The sequence below is a fragment of the Typha latifolia genome, chromosome 6, assembly GCF_019914945.1.
Source record: "Typha latifolia isolate L0001 chromosome 6, TyphaL0001v2, whole genome shotgun sequence".
Lineage (NCBI taxonomy): Eukaryota > Viridiplantae > Streptophyta > Magnoliopsida > Poales > Typhaceae > Typha > Typha latifolia.
This window is the reverse complement of record NC_133091.1, coordinates 5102477-5125074: the sequence shown is the minus strand read 5'-3', so window position 1 is coordinate 5125074 and position 22598 is coordinate 5102477. Positions and strand designations below refer to the sequence as shown.

Sequence of the window (22598 nt, the reverse complement as noted above, 5' to 3'; positions counted from 1 at the left end):
ATTTTATAAAGAAGTTATGGTTTACATTTAATATTTTTATTATTTACAAATCGAGCTCTATAATTTAGCGAATATATGTAAAAAATACTATGAGTTAAATTTAAACTAATATTGTAAGAATATTCTATTAAATAGAAATATTTAATTTTTAAAATAACTAAAATATCCTTATTTCTAAAATACCTAAAATATCCTTAGTATGACTTTATTAAGGATGTTTTCATAATTTATTTAGTATAGTTAACTTAACTCAGATGTTTGATTAAGTTTAACTAACAGATCTAATAGTGATGTGTTTCTGCACATATTCGCTAAATTATAGGCTCGATTTATAAATAGTGAAAATATAAGATTTAAATAATAATTTTATTAAAAGACAAGTTATTATATGCAAATTTCCTGTAAAAATATAATTAGTATCTTATACCTGCAAATTTTAACTAAAATAATAATAATGAGCACACTTAAATATCTTAGATAATTGAGAAGTGAAATATTATTCAACAGTTCAAAAGGTTTACTTATCACAAAAAAACATTAAGGCAGGGATGTAAACAGTAATAATAATAATAATTTGAAGTAAGAGACTTTCTTTCTTGATGGACAAAATTAACTGTCACACGTTTGTAGACCCCAGTTGTTTCTCTCGTTCATGGGTCGTTTTCTAGAATTCGTTTTCAAGAATATATTTCTTAATCTTGACTTGTTTTTGCACTTTAATTAATTGTTGGATTTATTTTTTTAATTTATGTACCACCTACATCCTTTTACCTAATTCAAAAACAATACCGGCCTCCATTTTTCTAAAATTTAAGGGAATATTTCCAAGTTTTTTTTAACAAAGATACCCTCTTTTTCTCCATTTTCACACCTCGTAGAAAAAATTTGTAGAGAAATTTTGTTAAAAAATATATCCTGACGGGTGGTGTTACACAAATATAACTTTTTATTATAACATTTTCTCCCCCTTTTCTTGTTTTTTCTTTATTACGAAAGATTATTTGATAAAAAGTCATTACATCTTAATTGGAGGCTTTGACATTGTTTTATTCCACCAACCCACCGACCACCTACTTCGACCTCAGTACAGCCATACGACCAATGGAAGTCAAAAGCTTAGTTTAATAGTTAGAGCTGGCTATGTCTGCTGACCAATTAAACTCACAAAAATATAGCACAAAAAAGAGGAGAACTCTATATATCTTATGTATACTTTGTTTTACTTGATTGATCAATTGCACTCCACCCCCGTTCGTCTATAAAGAGCAACGCCCACTAACACCTCTCCATCCAACTCCTCTTCTTGCTATCTTTCCTCTTCTCTTTAGAACTCTCATATCATCCAATTCCAAACACAAAACTGGTGAAAGATGAGCAGGTCAGTTGGAAGAGCTGAGGTTCCTCTTCTGTTCTCATGCCTCGTCTTCGCTATTGCCTTCCAAGCCATGCTTCCTATCATCTCTGCTAACCCCCAACTCCAAGTTGGCTTCTACAAGTACAAGTGCCCAAAGGTTGAAAAGATTGTGAGAAAGGTGGTGCACAAGGCTGTGGCTCAGAATCCTGGCATTGGCGCTGGTCTCATTAGAATGTTCTTCCACGATTGCTTTGTTAGGGTACGTAACTTATACACATATGTATATATATAAACCCGATGCAACTCTATTACTTTAGAAATATATGATCAGTTCTTAACCATCATGTCACGTCCTATTTTGATATCATATTAATTTAGTAACTAGTTTAAAAACTTAAGCTGATAGAGAAGGATAATTTTATTTTTATTTTTCATTCGTTGTACCAGGGCTGTGATGCTTCCGTCCTCCTCGACCCGACCGCGGCGAACCCAAATACCGAAAAGACAGGGCCGCCAAACAACCCTAGCCTTCGCGGCTTCGAAGTGATCGACGACGCAAAGGCTGCGGTCGAACACCACTGCCCCGGGACCGTCTCCTGCGCTGACATCATCGCCTTTGCGGCCCGCGACGCGGCCGACTTCCTCGGCGTCGTCAGGTACTCCATCCCTTCCGGAAGACGCGACGGCAGGGTCTCTGTTGCGAATGAGACGACCCAAAACCTCCCACCTCCCATATTCAACCTCACCCAGCTCAAGGCCAGCTTCGCCTCAAAAGGCTTATCTGTCGACGACCTCGTCACCCTCTCGGGCGCCCACTCAATCGGCCATTCCCTCTGCTCGTCCTTCTCCCGACGTCTTTTCAACTTCAGCGCGACGCAGAAGCAGGACCCTTCGATGGACCCGTCCTTTGCCGCGTTCTTGAAGACGAGATGCCCGTCGACTGGAAGCCTCGACCCGACGGTGGACCAGGATATCGTGACGCCGAACAAGCTCGACAACCAGTACTACAAGAATGTGAACGCTCACAGGGTTCTCTTCTCGTCCGACCAGACGTTGCTTACGAGTGGGGAGACGGCGGCCTTGGTGGCGACCAACGCGAAGAGGCCAGGTACTTGGCAGTTCAAGTTTGGGGCGGCCATGATCAAGATGGGCAACGTCGAGGTGCTCACCGGAAACCAGGGCGAGATCAGGAAGAGTTGCAGGTTTGTGAACTAAATGATGGATGACTTGCTAAGGATGAGCTGGTTTGCAGTGTGTATTGTTCTATTATTTCGTTGTGTTCCAAATAAAATGTTGGTGTAAGTCTTTAGTTTTATTATACTGTAATCCTATCAGTAAGTTGAATTACTTTTTCTACAAATGCCCACCAGTTGTGACAAGAATCATTACATATCAATGTTGATTAATAATTCATGGGTTATAAACTCTACATACTCATTTTCGCAGAGAAATTCTTATTTTTTCTGACACTTTACCCTTTTCATATACTATGTAAAATCTTCTAAATAGGATTGTCAGAATGCTTTTGACAATTGATGTTATGCTGTGCAAAATAATTAGTATTTAATTTTGACCTAAATTTTTTACTCGTGTTTGACTCTTTTATTTAAGGAGAAAGTCGGTCTCGAACAAATATTTAAATCGAACGCGAGATTTCATTAACAACAAGCTAGATTGACAAAGCCAACTGGATATGATCATAAGGAATCCTCATAGCACTCCATCCATGCATGGCGACGTTCAGCTTAATGCACAGCACCATGCAGATGAGGGTACCGATTCTACTGTTCATCTTTGATTGTCCTATATAGGCATTAATAGAAACTATTTTTTCATAGAGAATAAGTACTTAGGGACCTTCTCCCTGCAAAGCATTATTAGCAATTAGATCTAAAAAAGTTTGGTGACAGCAATAACCTGGAAGGTGTCCTATTACAAATAAGCTTGAGCATACCCTCAGAATGGTCTGAGTTGAGCATCATCTAAATCACCAAAAAAGTCCTTACAGTCCTAAGATCGCAGATAGCCAGCTCCCTAGCTCTCTCATGCGTAGGTCTAGTGGTTTTCTTTTGGCCAATGATGTGGAGACATCTAAGACCCATTCTTTGTCCCATAAAAACTAATTAGAAAAGAGCTTAGCGATATGGTTGATATATATATATATATATATATATATATATATTCATCTATTCTTAGCTCCAGTACTACTTGTTGTACATAGCATAATACCATTCATTGGAAGCATTCTGACGCTATATGTATGCATGGTCCAATCTCCCCAAACATAGCTAAAGAATAAAATAATTACAGTAGCCTTAGATACAAAGATATATGTGGAAAATTTATTAATAGGAGACAAACCACCGGGTAATAATAAATTCACTGTGCCAGATACATAATACACAAACTCTAAAATATGTTTGATAAGTTAATCTCAATAACACATCCCACTAGTACAAACTAATACAAAATACATACACGACATACCACGGGGACTCTCTTATAACATTCTAATGTTGTCATGTGGTAGCTCATAGTGGCGCATTATAGAATAATGCACAAGTGCATGGTCCTCATCTTGCACTTGTGTGTCTACCACATGACTCTCTACGCACTATTATATCTGAACATTTTTACTTACTTGCTAAAATATGTTCACTCAATTAAAATGCTAAACAATAGCTAAATAGGAAATGTAAGAGCACATACAAACACAATATTTTTAATGTGAAAAAACTCTTATCAAATAAGGGTAAAGAAACCACGAATCTCTTTTCCGGGATCAAACCAAGCACTATAATAATCAGCAGTTACAAAATACATGCAGATTGTCCATTATTACCCACAACCGTCTCTGAAGTGATTTGCTTGACTCCCTCTCGTACAACTGCTTCTTGTGCTTGGTGTCCAACCTTAGTGACTCTCAAGATTAAAAACCTGCCTCTGTGACCTTTGAGGCAATAGTGAACCCAATCTTGAATCTAGTATAGCTTCATCAAAATGTGGTACAAAAACTTTACCATTCAACTCTTCTAATTCTTCTTCTTTTGCTCTCCTAAAATATTTTTTATAGCCTTCCAAAGGCACCTGATATTTTTCTCAAGACTTCATTTTATAGTCCCAAAAGATAGGCTCTCCAAAAGCCCTAATTTGGTGACAACTTTGACTAAAAATATGATTTTTCTACGCTCCGTTCAAACGAATTGAATCTCGTTCGGATGCCCGAGTATTCCAAGTGAATTTTGTTCGAACACTCTTCCCACGTTGGATACAATGAGCTCTTTGAAAAATCTCATTCAAATGCCTTTTTTACGTTGGATATAGTGAGCTCTCTAGAAAATCTTATTTGAAATTCGCCTTTCCCACGTTGGATATAATGAGCTCTCTAGAAAATCTCATTTGAACTTCTTTCCCACATTAGATATAGTGAGCTCTCAGAAAATCTCATTCAAACGAATTTCAAACAGAATTCCTACAATAGTATTCTTCAAATAAAAATAGCTCTAATTTTAATTTCTAGATGGGAAGAGGTTGTGCTATTGATCTTTACAACAAATCTAAAGAATTTATATCATGAAAGACTTTGCTTTCTCACAATTTTGTCAATCACAAAAAACTAACAATATCTTCTATACAACTCTTGTATATCTATTATGGATCTCAATGCGCCAACAGCAGGTCTAGAAAGCTAACCCTCTATGTCTAAAATTTTGAGAAAGATAGGAAAAACTAAATGTGAGTAGGACAAATAAAAATAACTAAAAGCAAGAATGAAAAAAAGCATGGCAAAGACATGATTCTTTTAATGTGAAAAAGTACTTCTCAATTTATCAAGAGAGAAAAACAAACCATAGATCCACCCAATTCGGACTAATATATTTTCAATCATAGAAACAAGAAGTACTTACAACCCTTAGACAATATATCATCCAAGTTTTAAACTTCGTCTCTTGCTTGCAGTCTATCACAATTAATTACTTCATAAATAGTTGCCTCTCCTTTTAATATGTTGTATGTTGCTATGGATTGCTTCTCAAGGCTCATGGTGTCGGTTGGAGTAGTTTAGCTCTTCATATTCTATGGATCAACCTTTGATGTAGAATAAGTACTCAGAGGTAGGAATGCATCTTTCCTTACACAGTTTAAACTAACATGCTTTCTGAGATAACCTAGAATTCTCTAAGTGTATTTCTTTAATCTCCTTGAGTTGTTTTCTAGTTGCATGACTTTCTATTATGAACTAGATCTAAACCGATCCAGATATAAAAAAAATTATGGGATATAGCATCATGAGTTACAGATTTAATGGCTTTAGTTTCACATAAATATGAGATTAAAGTGAAAAGTTAAAAATAAAAGAGTGGAGGAAGGTCAGAATGGGCAAATCGGTAAATATTTAACGTTGTAGCGATCGTTAGAGGGTGGCGGATGGCCAAGGGTGGTGATAGATAGTTGTACAATAGGGTGGCTCGTGAAGGAAGATGGTGTCTAGGGTTTGACTCTTGGAAGGGTCCTATAATTACAATCTCCCCTTATAAAGATAAGAACAATCTAATGGCTAAAATAAAATATAAGGACAAGATAATAAAATAACTAAACTCAATTATCAATTCCATGATAATTATCAACTCATAATCGACCACTCTTAATTATATGAGTAAACTCTTAGTTAATTAGATCCACAAGCGAATTATTCACTTTATTTAAATTTAAAATAAATAAATCTAACTAACTAACTTGACTCTACTCGATTTGACTTGAGTGGCTTGACTAACTTAACCCACATAATCAAATTGTAGCAATCCACCACACATCTGATACCTTGTTCTCGGGTGACTAGTATGCGAGCTAGATCTTCTAGCTCATGTCGTGCTCATTGGTCCACTTATTTACAAGTAGGTTCGACTTAGTCAATTGACGCAGGTCCACCGAGTTGTTCCACCGTCATCCTTGAGCTCATACCCGGGTCTCAAGTTACACTCATGGGTTTTCTAACTAGTTCACGCAAGGTGGTCGAGTCAAATTATGAAAATTTAGCATGCCTCAAGATATGTGCACTTCATCTCTTCCACTCAATGGTCAAAACCTAACCCTAGGGCTAAATGTATTTTTTGGCCTGAAGGTACGACTGTGGGCTACATGGCTGCCGGCGGCGGCTGGGCAAGATTGCAGGCCAACGTTAGTAGGCATCCAGTGGATCCTCACAGCAACAAAATAGCGACGAGCGGCAATGAAAGCTAAAAATCAAGCTAGGGCTCAGATTACTATAGCGGTGGCCATGACGTATCGTCGACGGGTCCTTTGAGCCCCGGTGACTATGGTTGGTGGCCATTGCCCCACTAAAGTGGAGTAAAGGCGACGGAGACCCCCGCCGAAGCCACCCTAACATAGCTTGGCTCGAGCAATTTCATCGCAAGCGTGGCCACCATTGGACGCCAGTTCGACCACACATGGTCTTTGACGATTGCGGTGGCCACCACTAGATGGCAGTCAGTTTGAGGAAGCCGATTGTGGTGGCCACCACTAGATGGCAGTCGGCTTGAGGAACCGACTACGATGGCTACCACTAGATGGCGGTCGGCTTGAGGAAGCCGACTATGGTTACCGAAAGTCACTAGAACGCCAAACCCGGGCCTACAAATCATGGTTTCACTATAGTCAAGAAGGCTACTAACAATGGCCTTCCTGCCAGCATTGGCACAAACATAGCCATGGATTGGGTGCGGGTGCGAGTGCGAGTGGTCCAACAAAGGTGCTGGTAGTGGTGGCTTGGACTAGAAGTGCCTAGATCACCACTAGTGGAAAGCTAAATTTTTTGACCCTAGCTTCCACCGCGAGTGGGGAAGACAATGTCGGGGCTATCAGTGGGGGTTTCTTCAACGTCATGGCTACGGCGTGATCAATTTGCAAGGGTGGAGGGTGCTCCATCATGGCCGGAGGATGAGTGGCTACTACAATTTGGATGGTCTCCATGCTTTTACTATTATTAGTGCTTGAAGGTGGAGATGGTGGCTATTCCACGATGGCTGATGGCAGTAGCAATGTAGGGTAGTAGTGGGTGGTTGGTAAGGCCTCTGCCAAAGTCAAATCAAGTCTTTGAGGGAGGTTTACATCTCTTTCAAGCTCTCCTTCAAATCAGCCAAAATTTTTTCTAATATAGCCTTCACTTATGCCGGTGGCTCGTCGACAATGGCTATTGGTAGTGGTGGTGCTGGAGAAACTTCCATAGGGATGGGGATGAATTTCTAGTTCTCTATGGCACTCCCTCGAATTTGTCTTAGACCACATGTTCACCAATGACTGAAAAACAGTAGCTTTGTGATACGATCTTCTCTTTGGGGGCTAAGGCTCTGATACCAACTTGATATGATCTCGCCTTTTTGGTGAAGGGTCGATCTCTTCCAATTCTTGATCTGGACTAGATCTGGTACGGAATTTTGAAATAAGATCTCGAAATATGCCGCCATCAGATCGACGTGAAACTTTGATATATTGTCGCCCTAGAAAAGAGCTTTCCAAAAAATCAAGTTTCAGGTGAATTGGAGTCGTGGATCTCCAGATACCGTCCATTTAGTGGACGAACATCAGGATGCTCTGTTTTGGATTCGTGGATGGAGGCACAAGATCCTAGGTAATGATGGTTGGTGGAGGATCGGCATTAATGTGGTGGCACCGGTGAAAAGTGATGGTGGAAGGGTTGTGGTTGATGGAAGGATTAGGGCAAGTGTGGAATAGATTGGACGAAGGGGGAGAAGAGGGCCACCCCTAAGGGACTAGGGTGATTAGCCAGACGAGGGAGGTTAGAAGTGGCGTCGCCGGGGATTGAGGGAACGGGAGCGAAGAAGACGAAGGAGGCAAGGCAAACTCAATTCTCAATAATCAATGATAATTTTGGTTGCCCTACACATCCTTTTATAGGCTAACCAACAACTCACATTAACCCTAAAACACAATTTTCGCCGACCGCCTTCAAACTCGCCCGACCGCGTTCGAACGCACCGAGTTCACTCTTCTGGATTTGCGAACGCGATACAGGCGTTCGAACGCGCAATCGAACGCGCTTGTCGGTATTTGCGAACGCGATGCAGGCGTTCACAGTGTGTTCGAACGCACCGCGTTCGAACGCACAGTACATTCTCTTCACTACGTTCACAACCCCGTTCACAAACCGCGTTCGAACTCACTCTACCCGCGTTCGAACGCGACTTACAGAAAACTTATTTTAATGGAAAGTAAACACTAAAACATGAAATAAAAATACTCCTAAAGTGAATCCATGCTCGAGACGACGTTGGTGAAGTTCGAATCGTATCACTTTGATACCAACTTTACGAATCAAATATGGATCGATCTAGATGTAAGATATAAAAAAATTTATGGTGATAGTCTCACGAATTACGGATCTAATGGTTTTAGATTCACATAAATTTGAGGTCAGAATGAAAAGTTAAAAGTAAAAACGTAGGGGAATGTCATAACGGAGCATATCGATAAATATGTAATGTTGCGATGGTTATTGGAGGGTGGCGCATAGCCAAGGGTAGTGGTGGACGACCGTAGAGTAAGGTGGCTTGGAAAAGAATATGGTGGCTAGGGTTTAAAAGCTTGGGAGAGTTGTACGGTTACGGTTTACTCCTATGATAATAAAGACGATCTAACGGCTAAAATAAAAGATAAGAATAAGATAATAAAATAACTAAACACAATGACCAATTCTACGATAATTATCAATTCATGACTACTTCTATTAATAGAAGTAAAGTCTTAGTAATGTATGCTAGTTATTCGCTTTATTTGAATTTAAAATAATAAACAAATCTAACTAGCTAGCTTCACTTGACTCAATTAACTTAACCCACATAGTCGAATTGTAACACTTCCTTTAGTCACCGGTCTTCTTCTATATGCAATGAAAAAAAAAATTCTTTGGACTAGGTGATTAGAATAAGAAAATCCTGAGTTCAAATGGTTTCTAAATTTTTCATAGTCAGGTTTTGCACATCTGCTCCATATTCGACTTACCTAGCCTACACCCAACTTAATTTCCATAAGAGAATATATGTGATTCACATACCACAGAGCACCAAGCCTATAAGAGGTGTTGAAGTGCTCTTTTGACTTAAATTAGATTCCTTTTTTTGATTTTCTTCGCTTCATACTCTTTCACAAATTGTATAATTTGATCATACATTGATCGTCAACTATTAGTATGTCCACGAACTTGCCATTATGTAAAATTGACTAACAATATCTTTATACAACCATCTAAATAAAGTGTGTCATTTGTCCTAATCAAATTAGAGGTATTTCTTATGTTCTTACTAACTAGAAGACATTTCACTGTATCTCGTACTTCGTCTAGAAGATCAAAGACAAAGATGAATTAGTAGTCTGAATTTAACTAAGACTCCTGAGGAGGAAGCCTAGTTCAATAATCTTTTGAGGACTACATTTTGCGGAGTATTATGTTGCTTAGTCAACATCATCTTCATGTTTCTCTGATTACTTTGACTTTCACTGTCTCTTAATAGGAAGTGCCTCTATATGGCTTGAAGCCTAGACTAGATAGCTAAAAAAAGCTCGGTGGGGCCTAAAGTGCCTCTGTATCTAGGGAGGATTGGCCCTTTGTCCAGCCCATATCTAGCCTTCGTGCTTATTAATGATCAAAAAAAAAAAATCAACATCTGCATGCAGTGAGTCTAACAGCATTATCATTACTCTTTAATTATTAATTTATATATTATTATTTAATTATTTATTAAAAACTGAATTTAATTAATAAAAATAAAGTTATTTTAGTATTTGATTACTAAACTGGTTTACGAGTCTATAAATCAGTTTAGGGACCCTCCCAGACCCCCGAAACAAACGGGGGCTAATAGTTTGCATGTCTACTAGAGCTACCAAATTGATCTAAGATCATAAAATCTTGGTTCTTTGTCAAGATGGACTTTATTGAAAAGCATGTGCAATTTGTTTCCAGATTTATTGAAAAAATTTCGGAACTACGTACTGAAGTTGGAAAATTGATTTTGTTCTTTTCTCAATTGGTGTTGGAGTTTATTGCAACCCAATAATTGTATGTTTTGATTGTTTGCCAACTTTGCATCTAAACTTGGATCCTTTGAAAAATTATTTCGACATATATTTGGTTGATGGTTACTGAATTTTTTTTTTCAAAGCATTGAGAATTATTACTTGCAGAAATTGCGAATCTTTTATCAAATTGAAATTTTCTTTTAACACAATTGTATTTTATGGCTTGCAAGCCTTTATGTTCTTTAGATCTGAAGTAGGTGTGTTATCTTAATCTTAGATGATTGTATTGGGTAGAGAAATATTTAAGATAGTATTTTGTTACCAAATTGTCAAAGGGAAGACTATTGATGTAATGGCCAATTCATGGCACAAAATATTTGTTAGGTTTTTATTTGTTGGCAATTGTGTACAAAATATACTAAGTATATTTTTTCATGTATATGAGCTTTACACAAGTCTAGAATATCTCTGGTTTGAAGAATTGCAAGATTATTGGAGAAAAGCCGTCGAGTTCACACCGCGTTCACAAACGCGTTCGAACGCGGTGCGTTCACAAACGAGTTCGAACTCGAAATCTGCGTTCACACAGACAGAGAGCTGCGTTCACAAACGAGTTCGAACGCGAAATCTGCGTTCACACAGACAGAGAGCCGCGTTCACAAATGTGTTCGAACGCGGGTACTGCGTTCACACAGACCGAGAGCTGCGTTCACAAACGCGTTCGAATGCAACCTGAAGAATTCAACTGTCGCGTTCGAACGCACTCGAGCCCGTTCGAACGCACCAACAAAGTTTAAGAATATTGGACTTTCGTGAGTACGGATAAGACTCGGATTTGGCTCTATCTTGAAGATCGTGAGTATGGATAAGATTTGGATTTTGCTTTATCTTGAAGATCGTGAGTATAGATAAGATTTGGATTTGGCTATATCTTGAAGATCATGAGTGCGGATAAGATTTGGATTTGGCTCTATCTTGTACTTTCATGAGTACGGATAAGATTTGGATTTGGCTCTATCTTGGAGATGATATATAAGGATTGTGAAACCCTATCTCTAGTGTGGTTGAAGAAGCATTATTGAAGGAGACTTCTTGAGACTACATCGGTTCTTCAACTAACAAGGCTCTTCTCATCTACAAATCTTAATATTTCGTCTTAAGGGCTATCTAGACGAAATATCAATCTCGAGGGTTACTGAGATTGGACATCAATCACGAGAAGCGGTGAATCGTGGGTTCTAGCGAGCAAGACTAAGAGGAACAAAGTCGTTTGGATCGACGGGTTGTTTTGAGAGTCAGTCTTGTAACTGCTACTATTCTAGTGATTGGTTTTGATCCGAGTTTGGATCCGTGGTTTTTTTCCCATTTGGGGTTTTCCACGTTAAAATCTTGGCGTTCATCTCTACTTTCGGTTTTAATGTTTCTTCCGACTTTTACTTAAGCGAACGAGTGAGATCATTGCCTAGTGTTTAGATACATACTTGTGTCTAGAGTTTTTTCAATTGGTATCAGAGCAGGTTCTCTCACCTTTGAGAGAGATCAGATAGGCATGGATTTTCATAGAGATGGACCATCATCTATTAGACCTCCTATCCTAGATGGATCAAATTATGGATATTGGAAAGCTAGGATGAGAGCTTACTTGAAGTCTATAGATGAACGAGTATGGTTTGCCGTTGTGAACGGTTGGAGTCCACCAATGTACATGGTGGATGATAAACTTGCTGATAAACCAATAGAGTCATGGGATAGGTCAGACTATGAAAAAGTTGGATGGAATAGCAAGGCAATAAATGCAATTTTTAGTTGTGTTTCCTTGGAAGAATTTAGAAGAATTTCTACTTGTGAGATAGCAAAAGAAGCTTGGACGATCTTAGAAACAACTCATGAAGGAACTATGGCTGTAAAACTTTCAAAACTTCAGATGTTGACTACTAGTTTTGAAACCCTGCGTATGGAGGAGAATGAGACATTTGATGAGTTCTATGCAAAGCTGAGTGATATAGTCAACTCCAGTTTCAACCTAGGAGAGAAAATTCCTGAAAACAGAATTGTCCGTAAGATCCTTAGGTCTCTTCCAGAAAGGTTTCACGCAAAAGTTACAGCTATTGAGGAAAGTAAGGATATCGATTCTATGAAAGTTGAACAATTGGTAGGAAATCTACAAACATTTGAGTCCAGTCTTTCAAAACCAAGGAAGTCCAAAGGGATGGCCCTATCCACAGTTGAACAAAATTTAGAGGAGTCTGATGATGAAGGTGATTTAGATGTTGAGATGTTGACCAAGTTTGTCAAAAAGTTCAATAAATTCTTTCGGAAACCAAACAAGTTGAATGCTGAAAAACTTGATAAAAGCAAAGCCTTTGTGAAAAAGAAGAATACTGTGAGTTCAAATACAGGTGGTACCAACAACAATGTCAAACAGAAAAATAAGAATTCTGAGAATAAAGTTCAATGTTTTGAATGTTCTGGTTTTGGACACATCGCACAAGAATGCCTTAATCGCCTTAAGAAGAAGGGTAAAGCTATGAAAGTTACTTGGGATGACTCAGATGAATCTGATGATGATTCTGGAAAAGATGAAGAAAACTTTGTAGCTTTTGCCTCTTCTCTACTTAATATTGATTATGTTATTGATACTGATAGTACAGATGATCAGGATATGTTACCAGCTGAAGAAGATGAATCTGAAATTCAAAAGGCATATAATGACCTATACTTGGAGTCGTTTAAACTCAAGAAAAGCAATCTTAGACTACATCAACGACTCAAGGTAATTGAACCAGAAAGAATTAAATTTGAGGAGAAGTATAAATTGGAGCTTGAACGTGTCAAAGACCTTTCTGAACAACTTGACAATGCGAAAAATAAAATGAATGCTGATGAAATTGAACTAGAGCGATTGAATAAGGAAGTGACATTTCTAAAAGGGAAGAACAAACTTGATGAGATTCTAAAAGCTCAGATCTCTAGAAAAGACAGGTATGGTGTTGGATACACTGGTAATTCAAATAATAATAAAAATGTATTTGTTTCTGCAGGTATACAAAATGAGGAATAACTGAAGCCAACAACCGCATTTACAAAGCAATCCTGGATGAACCCTTCTAAACAGAACTTGAATATACAAACTGGTAAATCTTCGACGGTACCAAAGGCAAACTCTAGTCACACTCCTCGACAAAAGGTGAGTAGAAAAAGATTTGTTCCGACATGCTATCATTGCGGCATTCTAGGGCATATTCGACCTCATTGCAAACTTTTGCAAAAACCTAGAAGTGCTTTTATTTATGGGATGAAAACAAAGGTTATATGGGTCAAGAAATGTGATTTGTTTACAAAACCTTTGGATTTACAGAGATTTGAGTATCTTCGTACTTCTTCAGGAATTTGTGCTTTGGATTGATTTTCTTTTTGTTTTGGTTTGCATGTTTCATTTTTATGGTTTTTTTTTTCGTTTCTTTTTAGGTTTTATTTTACTCTAAAATTTTCTTTGCTTTTAGTTTCAGATTTGTCGAGAGTTTTTTGCTAAAAAAAAAAAAATTGATGCACTCCTAGATTCAATAATATACTCTTGACATAAAAATATGATTTTTCTCTTGATTATGAGTTATTATAGTCAATTTTGTCATCTTGTAGTATATTGTTTCAATTTTAATTTTGTCACTCCCTCGACTTCAATAATTATAAATGTTTAATGCACTCATAATGTATGTGTATTATTGTGTGATATCATGAATATTTTTTTTTAATAGCTCACTATTAACTATGATTTGTACAGTTTGACCTCATGCTTAGTCATAAAAAATATGTTCATAAAAGATCAATGAAAAGGGCTACAATGAGTTAGTGTGAAAGCCGTCTTGTTTCGAGTCCAGTTTGACTCAGTACATTATATGCAAATTCAAAAAAAAAATATATATGTGAATTTCTTCTTGCACTTTCTTCTTGCACTTTGTTCGAACGCGGGTACTGCGTTCACACAGACCGAGAGCTGCGTTCACAAACGCGTTCGAATGCAACCTGAAGAATTCAAGCTGTCGCGTTCGAACGCACTCGAGCCCGTTCGAACGCACCAACAAAGTTTAAGAATATTGGACTTTCGTGAGTACGGATAAGACTCGGATTTGGCTCTATCTTGAAGATCGTGAGTATGGATAAGATTTGGATTTTGCTTTATCTTGAAGATCGTGAGTATAGATAAGATTTGGATTTGGCTATATCTTGAAGATCATGAGTGCGGATAATATTTGGATTTGGCTCTATCTTGTACTTTCATGAGTACGGATAAGATTTGGATTTGGCTCTATCTTGGAGATGATATATAAGGATTGTGAAACCCTATCTCTAGTGTGGTTGAAGAAGTATTATTGAAGGAGACTTCTTGAGGCTACATCGGTTCTTCAACTAACAAGGCTCTTCTCATCTACAAATCTTAATATTTCGTCTTAAGGGCTATCTAGACGAAATATCAATCTCGAGGGTTACTGAGATTGGACATCAATCACGAGAAGCGATGAATCGTGGGTTCTAGCGAGCAAGACTAAGAGGAACAAAGTCGTTTGGATCGACGGGTTGTTTTGAGAGTCAGTCTTGTAACTGCTACTATTCTAGTGATTGGTTTTGATCCGAGTTTGAATCCGTGGTTTTTTTCCCATTTGGGTTTTTCCACGTTAAAATCTTGGCGTTCATCTCTACTTTCGGTTTTAATGTTTCTTCCGACTTTTACTTAAGCGAACGAGTGAGATCATTGCCTAGTGTTTAGATACATACTTGTGTCTAGAGGTTTTTCAATATTTGTAACAATGATATAAATATAGGATTTTAAGTACAATCAAGACACACTACTTTTGGGAGAGTATTACATGCAAAAAAATAAATCAAAGTGAAAAGAAGCAATATTTAGAAATTCAGCATTTACTACAATACTAGGTTTGAACCGATTTAAAATGGTTCTAACTTTGGAACAAGTTTTTCATTGAATTACTTATTGTGTATGGGTTTGGTTCAAGTCGAACTTAAATGATCCGGGTTGATCTCTCAGAACGGAACTAGGAAAGTTTAATTTCATATTTCGTATGGGAGTTTTCCTTTTAGAATTTATTTAGTACAAACCGGAGATGTTCCTCGCAAGGGATCCAGAGGTACTATAATGCATACAATCAATCCAAGGATTCTTCAAACAGCTTAATTTCTATCAAACTATGAGGTGTGAAAGCAGTTCGAGTGCTTGTAAAATACTATATATATATATATATATATATATATATCTTGAAGCACATCGGAGGAGCTTAACTAGGAGATGAATCTTTACCATGTGTTCACAGCAAGTAATCCGTGTTGCGGTGAATCAATCTTAGGCACTCAATTTTCATGGAATAGTTTATCGCAACGGATTGCGAGTAAGAGACGAACTTTAACACTTAGATATCGGTGCATTTAGAGGGGTTTGTAAGTGAATCTTATTCCTAGGATTTTAATAAAATAAATTGGTCTGAATTTGACGAGATCAGTAGGTTTTTTCTTCTCTTTAGTGAGGAGATTTTTTTTTGCATTAGAAAATGTAGTTTAGTTTTTGGCTTGCTTGTTTTCCCGTCACGTCATGACTTTATTGGAATACAATTGTTATTTCATAAAATAATTTAAAGAGTGATCTAGGATCATCTAACCATCAATTCTGATACCTCATGTTGGATTCACCGGACCCTCAGCTTTGATACCATTTTTTATGCACAAATCAGATCTTCGAAAGCTTTCTCGCACTATGTTTATTTAATCTTGCTAAATATCAAAAGAGAAGAAAATAATCATAGTAAACTCAGACAAAAGAATTTAGATAAAAAGTGCTCTAATAGGAAAAAAAAAAATACAAGGCCGCAACAAATCCTCTATGTAAGATACAAAGTACATAGATTCTAAAATATCTAGATAAATTGATTCTAAAAGTGCACATCAATTATACAAATTGATATTAAACTCATACATTATAGACCATGAAAAATCTTCTCTTACCACTTTTTACTATTATTTTGCATTTAAAATGCAGCCAAGAAGTGTTGCACACTCATCTTGCATCGTCTGTGTATACCATGCACTCTGGACCTCTTATGTGTCCATCTCATAGCTCTTTATGTAATATCACATCTTCTAAACGCCTTTTAATGATACAAATCAGATCTAGATCGATCTATTCATATGAAAATTTTGATATAACTTGAAAGTTATGGATCCAACGGCTCTAATTTTACATGATTCTAGTGTCGGGATGAAAAGTGAAAATACAATAATGAGACAAGGTTGAGACTGAATAGATTGGTAATTTCTAATATTGCGGCAGTTGTTAGAGGGTGGCAGACTGTCAAGGGTAGTGGAGGATGACTGTAAAATAGGGTGGCTCGTGGAGGAAGATGGTGGCTAGGGTTTAGATGTTTTGAATAGATGTAGGGTTAAGATCTACTCATACGAAGATAAAGATAATCTAATGACTGTGATAAAAGATGAAGGCAAATAATAAAATTAGTCAAACTCAATAATCATTCTACTGTAATAATTAGACTATGATTACTCCTATTTATAAGAGTATAATCATAGTGGGTCAAATTTAATTCATCTTATTGGGCTTAAATCTGCTTTATTTGAAATTTAAAATAATAAGCAAACATAACTAACTAACTCGATTCAACTCGACTTGACTCAACCCACGTGGTCGAATCATATCAATCCAACATGCTTCCGACACCTTATCTACAAGGTGATTAGTAATTCATGTCCTTGTACTCATACAATCGATCGTGTCAATTAGCGGACTCAATTCATCCCCTTTGAGATCACCCAACAACATGACGCGCTAAAGCTTTCATTTATGATCGAGGGTTAAACGGTAACAGTAAAAGTACAAACCTTTCTTTTTAGGCTACTCCAAGTCAATAGGTACAAAACGACACGTGATCTGGTGGTTAGGCTGAGCTTGTTTGTGCAAGCTGAGCTGAAGCAGGTGGAGTTGGCTCAAATGGGTCCATGATGTGAGTCGCCTTCCTCCTCTCTTCTCTACGATGCCAGTTTTGCTAGTCCAACTATGACTCTATCAGTATAGCTAAGGAGAATGCCTCATCTAAAGCAATGGGCCTTAGAGCCTTGACAACCTGAATATCAAGTCTGAGCTCACTAATGAAAAGTACTCTTCAAGGCCAAGTCTGATCATTTGGTGAGTAGGATGCAGATCTATTCAAACTCCTCCTGGTAAACTCGAATTATTGTTATTAAGTTAGCTTAGCCAACATGGCATGAAAGTCCTCGTACTAGGTCGAATAAAATCGAGCATGGATAGCATCTACGCCGAGACTCAAATGGTCAAGGCTACTCAACTAACTAGTACCTGATAGCTATGCCCTCCAAGTGGAATGATGCAAACTAGATCTTCTAGTGTTGGGCATGTCGTGATACCTAAAAAACTGCTCTACTATGTAAGTCCAATCTAGTGGGTCTCCTCTAAAAAATTTTAGAAAATTAAACTTGACAATCCAAGCTTGGATTCCCCCGTGTGCTCCATCATGGTGAGCCAACCAACCTTATGGTGGATGCTAGTCAAGTGGGTCATGAGTCCACGGGTCTTGCTCACATCGATCTAGCACTGCATGCTAATCTAGAACAATCATATAACGCAGGCCCATCAAATCATTCCACCAATTATCCTTAGGCTCATACTCGAGCTCAAGTTCATGCTCATGGGTCTCAAACTAGTTCTCATAAGGTCATTAAATTGATTAGCAATTTTGTCCTAACTCGGGATTCATGCACTTCATCTCCTCCGTGCAAATACCCTAACCCTAACTTCAGGGATGAAATTGAATTTTGGCCTAGGGTCGCTGCCACAAGTTGCATGGGGGACAATGACTGGGTTCAGTTGTGGGTCACCAACAGTTGACCTCTAGCTAGTCCTCACGTTGATGGAATGCCGGTATGCAGTGGTGGATGGAGATTATTATCCACGGAAGTTATGGATGGATTTAATGGCTCTGGTTTCACTAATTGGAAGATCAAGTGAAAATTTAAAAATAAAATAGTGTGGAAAGGTTGAGAGCGAATAGATTGATAATTATCTGACGTTACGATAATCATCGGAGGCTAGCGGACGGCCAAGGATGGTAAGGGATGGCGGCCAAGGATGGTAAGGGATGTCTGTAAAGTAAAGTGTCTTGTTAAGGAAGATGGAGCTACGGTTTGGATGTTTTAAATAGATCTAGGGTTAAAATCTACTCCTACAAAGATAAGAACGATCTAATGGTTATGATAAAAGATAAAAACAAATAATAAAATTGGTTATACTCACTAGTGATTCCGCGATAATAATTAACCAATGATCACTCATATTTATAGAAATAGAATCATAGTGGATTGAATCCAATTTGCTTTATTGGGCTTATATTCATTTTATTTGAAATTTAAAGTAATAAATAAATCTAGCTAACTAACTCAATTCGACTTGACTTAACTCAACCCATATGATTGGATCATATCATGTAAATATCCACAGACCACCGCAAACTCTCCTCACACCAATCTTGAATCTATAATCACTATTTCAAAAAATTAGTTCTATGCCTTTATATATGCATCCAAAATATGTCTCTCTCCTAGTCAAATTAGATATATTTCTTTATCTCCTAATTTATCTAGAAGACTTTTCACCATCTCCCACTTCATATAGAAAACTAAGACATGAATTACTACTCCTTCGTATTAGGACCCCCCATGAGTAGGCCTAATCCAACAAATATTAACAATAGCCACCGGGTGTCTAAGAAGAGGAGAGAAAATAGACTTTCATTGAATTAAGAATAGAATTAAGGAAATTTGTATCTAATGCCCTAACTTTTATAGTTTAAATCCTCCAATTTTTATATTTATAAATTGAGCTCTATATTTTATTATATATGTGCAAAAATATTCTGAGTTCGATTAACACTAACATAGTATGAATATATGGCATAAACAAAAATATTTTGCCATCTACATATAATTTATTTCTAAAATAATCAAAATGCTCTTATTTCTTATTCTTCTTTCTTCTCATTATATTTCCTTATAAATGTGTTGCCAGATAGTACACATGCACATGTAGAAATTCAAATTATTTACACCGTCCATTACATTTTATTTTAAATGTCAATTCTTCTTGGTATAAACTAAAGAACAAGATTTAATATAAGGTCCCATCAAATCGACCTCATTGTGAATAGTTTAGCTTCCAATGGAGAGGGAATGGAGACCGAGATGGAGATGAAAGCAAAGCTTGAGCTTGGGCTTGGGAGATAGGAGATGAGAACTCCTCTGATGGAGATGGAGATCGAGATGGAGATGGAGATGGAGGGAAAACTTGGGCTTGGGAGATGAGATGGAGACGGAGATGGAGATGATATCAGAAGGTTTGGTATGTTTTGAGTTGGGTAGTCTTAGTGTGTAGGTTTAGCTATAATTTAGATTTAGAGTTTTGAGTTGAGTATAGCTTCGATAGTAAGATAGAATTTGGATGGCAGTATTTTTATAATCTTTTTATATAGTTAACTTAACAAGTATAATTAATAGATATAACAGCAAGATGTTTTCTAATCACATATAAATTTAAATGCAAGCCTTAATTTATAAATATTAAAAACAAAAGTGGAACATGTAAATGAAATAAAAAAGCAATGCAAATTTTCTTTAGAACTAATGAGGGTCGCATTTTTTTTATTTAACTCTAGCGAGAAAATCTAATAAGAACTTTAGTAAGAAGACAAGAAATTTGGAGAGATTTTAGCACCAAAGACATTTAAAAATGAATCACTCGCCCACCACCCATCAACCCATCTCTCCTTTCTCGTCATTAATTTGGAGGGTGTCTAAAACGACAATCGAAAAATGTGCAGAGAGACTTTCTCTTTGTTTATATGGAATCTAGTGATTACTTTTCAAATAATAGATACGAAGGACTCACAGGAAGATTCATCGGCATGAATCATATGCAATCACGACGCCATCCGCATGCCTAAAATGACTAATAACATGACATATGTTTTTGACCATATATAACTAATAGTCATTAACTGATGGCCCCTCATTTTGCTTATCAGCAAAGCAAAACTCCCAGGAAATAAATGCACCTTGTGATTGCCTTCCAATTGGCTTCTTGGAGAGTTGATCTATGTGTATAATCTATAGGAATAGTTCTATTTGGATCCTCTCTGAAATATTATTATTTTCTGAGGTATACTTTCTGAACTTTTTTTTAACCACGTACACATTTATCTAATAAGTCTTTTAGTTTAGAAGTCTATCTTATTTTTTTTAATTTTAAGAGGATATAAATAAATATTTTTCTTAATTTAGAAAGTGTATATAGGTAATAAAAAAAATCTAAAGAGTGTATATGAAATATATTAATAGTTCATAGGTTATAAGTAAAATTATTCATAACTTATATATAATAAAAGATTAGCCTCTATTGTTACTATCTGAAATTAGAATTATATTGACTTGAGATACACGAAGTCTTTAAAGAATTTGATGATCATAAGTCAATAGCTAAAACTCTAGAATACAACCAATTACTTTAAGATAACTAACTTAACAAGAAGAGAAAGACAAATCTTAAGTAGATGTAAATAATCATCCCCATGGGATTGGCAGAAGAAGAGGACGACGACAACGACGAGGAGGAAGGTGGCAGTGGTGACCACGGAAGGAGGAGGTTGGCGGGAAGATGATGGAGAGGTAGAGAGGTAAAAGTATTTTAGTAATTTAGTTAATGTCAATTAGTTAAAATAACGTCCGAGTATTTAATAAAAATTATAAATAAAAAGGAGAGGTCGTGTTACAGAACTCTCAAGAACATGATGTAAATCATAAAACAAGTAAAATGTAAAATATAATTTATAAAATATTATTACTCAATGTTATGCTTATTTTTAACACTTGATTGTTCAATTTTATGAGAAGTAGTACTGTTGGCTCCACTCTACTCTAGTAAAAAGATCTTTTAAGAAATAAGAAAGATTGTCGCTTCCATAATTACATTCTTGGATTATAGGAAAACTCCAGTCTGATTTAAGTGGCAGCAAAAGCTTTCTGATCACCACTTCTATGCAATCAGATTTGGAGCTTTTAGGTTAGGCAGCCATCTGATGCTACTAAACTGGGGACCCTAACACCAACACTCCAAGATAGGGATTCTACCATTGGTTTCATCCAATTATATAAGTTTATTATTGGATCAGAATAGCTCTCAAACTCGTAAGTAAAATAAATAAATAAATAGCTCTGAAACACGTAGATAAAAGAAATGGAAATTTGGAAATTACTCTTATGTTTAAGGGGTCAATATGGCAATATTGCTATTAGCAAATCGACTTGTCTTTTCTCTAAATCTATCAAAAGCAGCTTGATGCTAAGTTTTATTAAATATTACTTAACTATTAGCAATAGTATAGCCCCAAACAAGATCATCCACTATCACCACCTCGGCCTCCGGGTTATGCTCCCTTAAGAGTGCCAGATTAGATCTTGATTAGACACCAGAGAGAGTTCGCATCTTAAAAGGGTTTGTATCCCAAAAACATAGATAGAGAAACTTTCACAATTTTTGTACTGTCATATGAATTTTTCATAAATATTCTCCCAAAACTTTCCAAATTAGATTTCTGCAATGAATATGCCTACTCCATGCCGAGACATTTAAATTTGGTCTAGATAATGGTCACCTTGATAGAATCACAGCGGGCTATGCAAGAGTCGGCGAAGGTCTTCTTCACGCAAGCTTTTATCAATGCACAACGAAACCCCACGGCAATGGAATCTCTCCTTCGCAATCGCCACCGACCATCACCAAGCCACTGATTGATGACATTGATGAGTGGGACGACTTTAAGGATCCTCTGCCTGGACAACACTATTCTAGGATCGTGCCTACCCCTCACCTTGCTTGAGCATACCAGAGGTAAGAAGACTATCGAGAAAAGTAGGGGTTCAAGGCCTCACAATAGGCCAGGTGGAGGAAAGAAGAGTCCAAGTATTGAGCACTTATAATGATGAGAAATTTATCTCAAGGCACGAATGCATGAAGTTCGCTGCCATGATGCTTTTGAAAGGAGAACGAGGAGGAGATCCATGTTGAGGTCTCCATGCATGTGCACCCACCAACCGAGCCAGCTTTCCTCTTAATTCCATT

General features: G+C 37.0%; 1 protein-coding gene across 1 annotated transcript; it reads left to right on the top strand.

Moving 5' to 3' along the window:
• The first annotated feature begins 1225 nt into the window (after positions 1-1225).
• LOC140790952 (peroxidase 2-like) lies at positions 1226-2805 on the top strand. Its single transcript, XM_073141272.1, has 2 exons — positions 1226-1613; positions 1802-2805. The coding sequence occupies exons 1-2, from the start codon at positions 1371-1373 to the stop codon at positions 2567-2569; spliced, it is 1011 nt and encodes a 336-aa protein (XP_072997373.1). The 5' UTR covers positions 1226-1370; the 3' UTR covers positions 2570-2805.
• The last annotated feature ends 19793 nt before the right edge of the window (positions 2806-22598 follow it).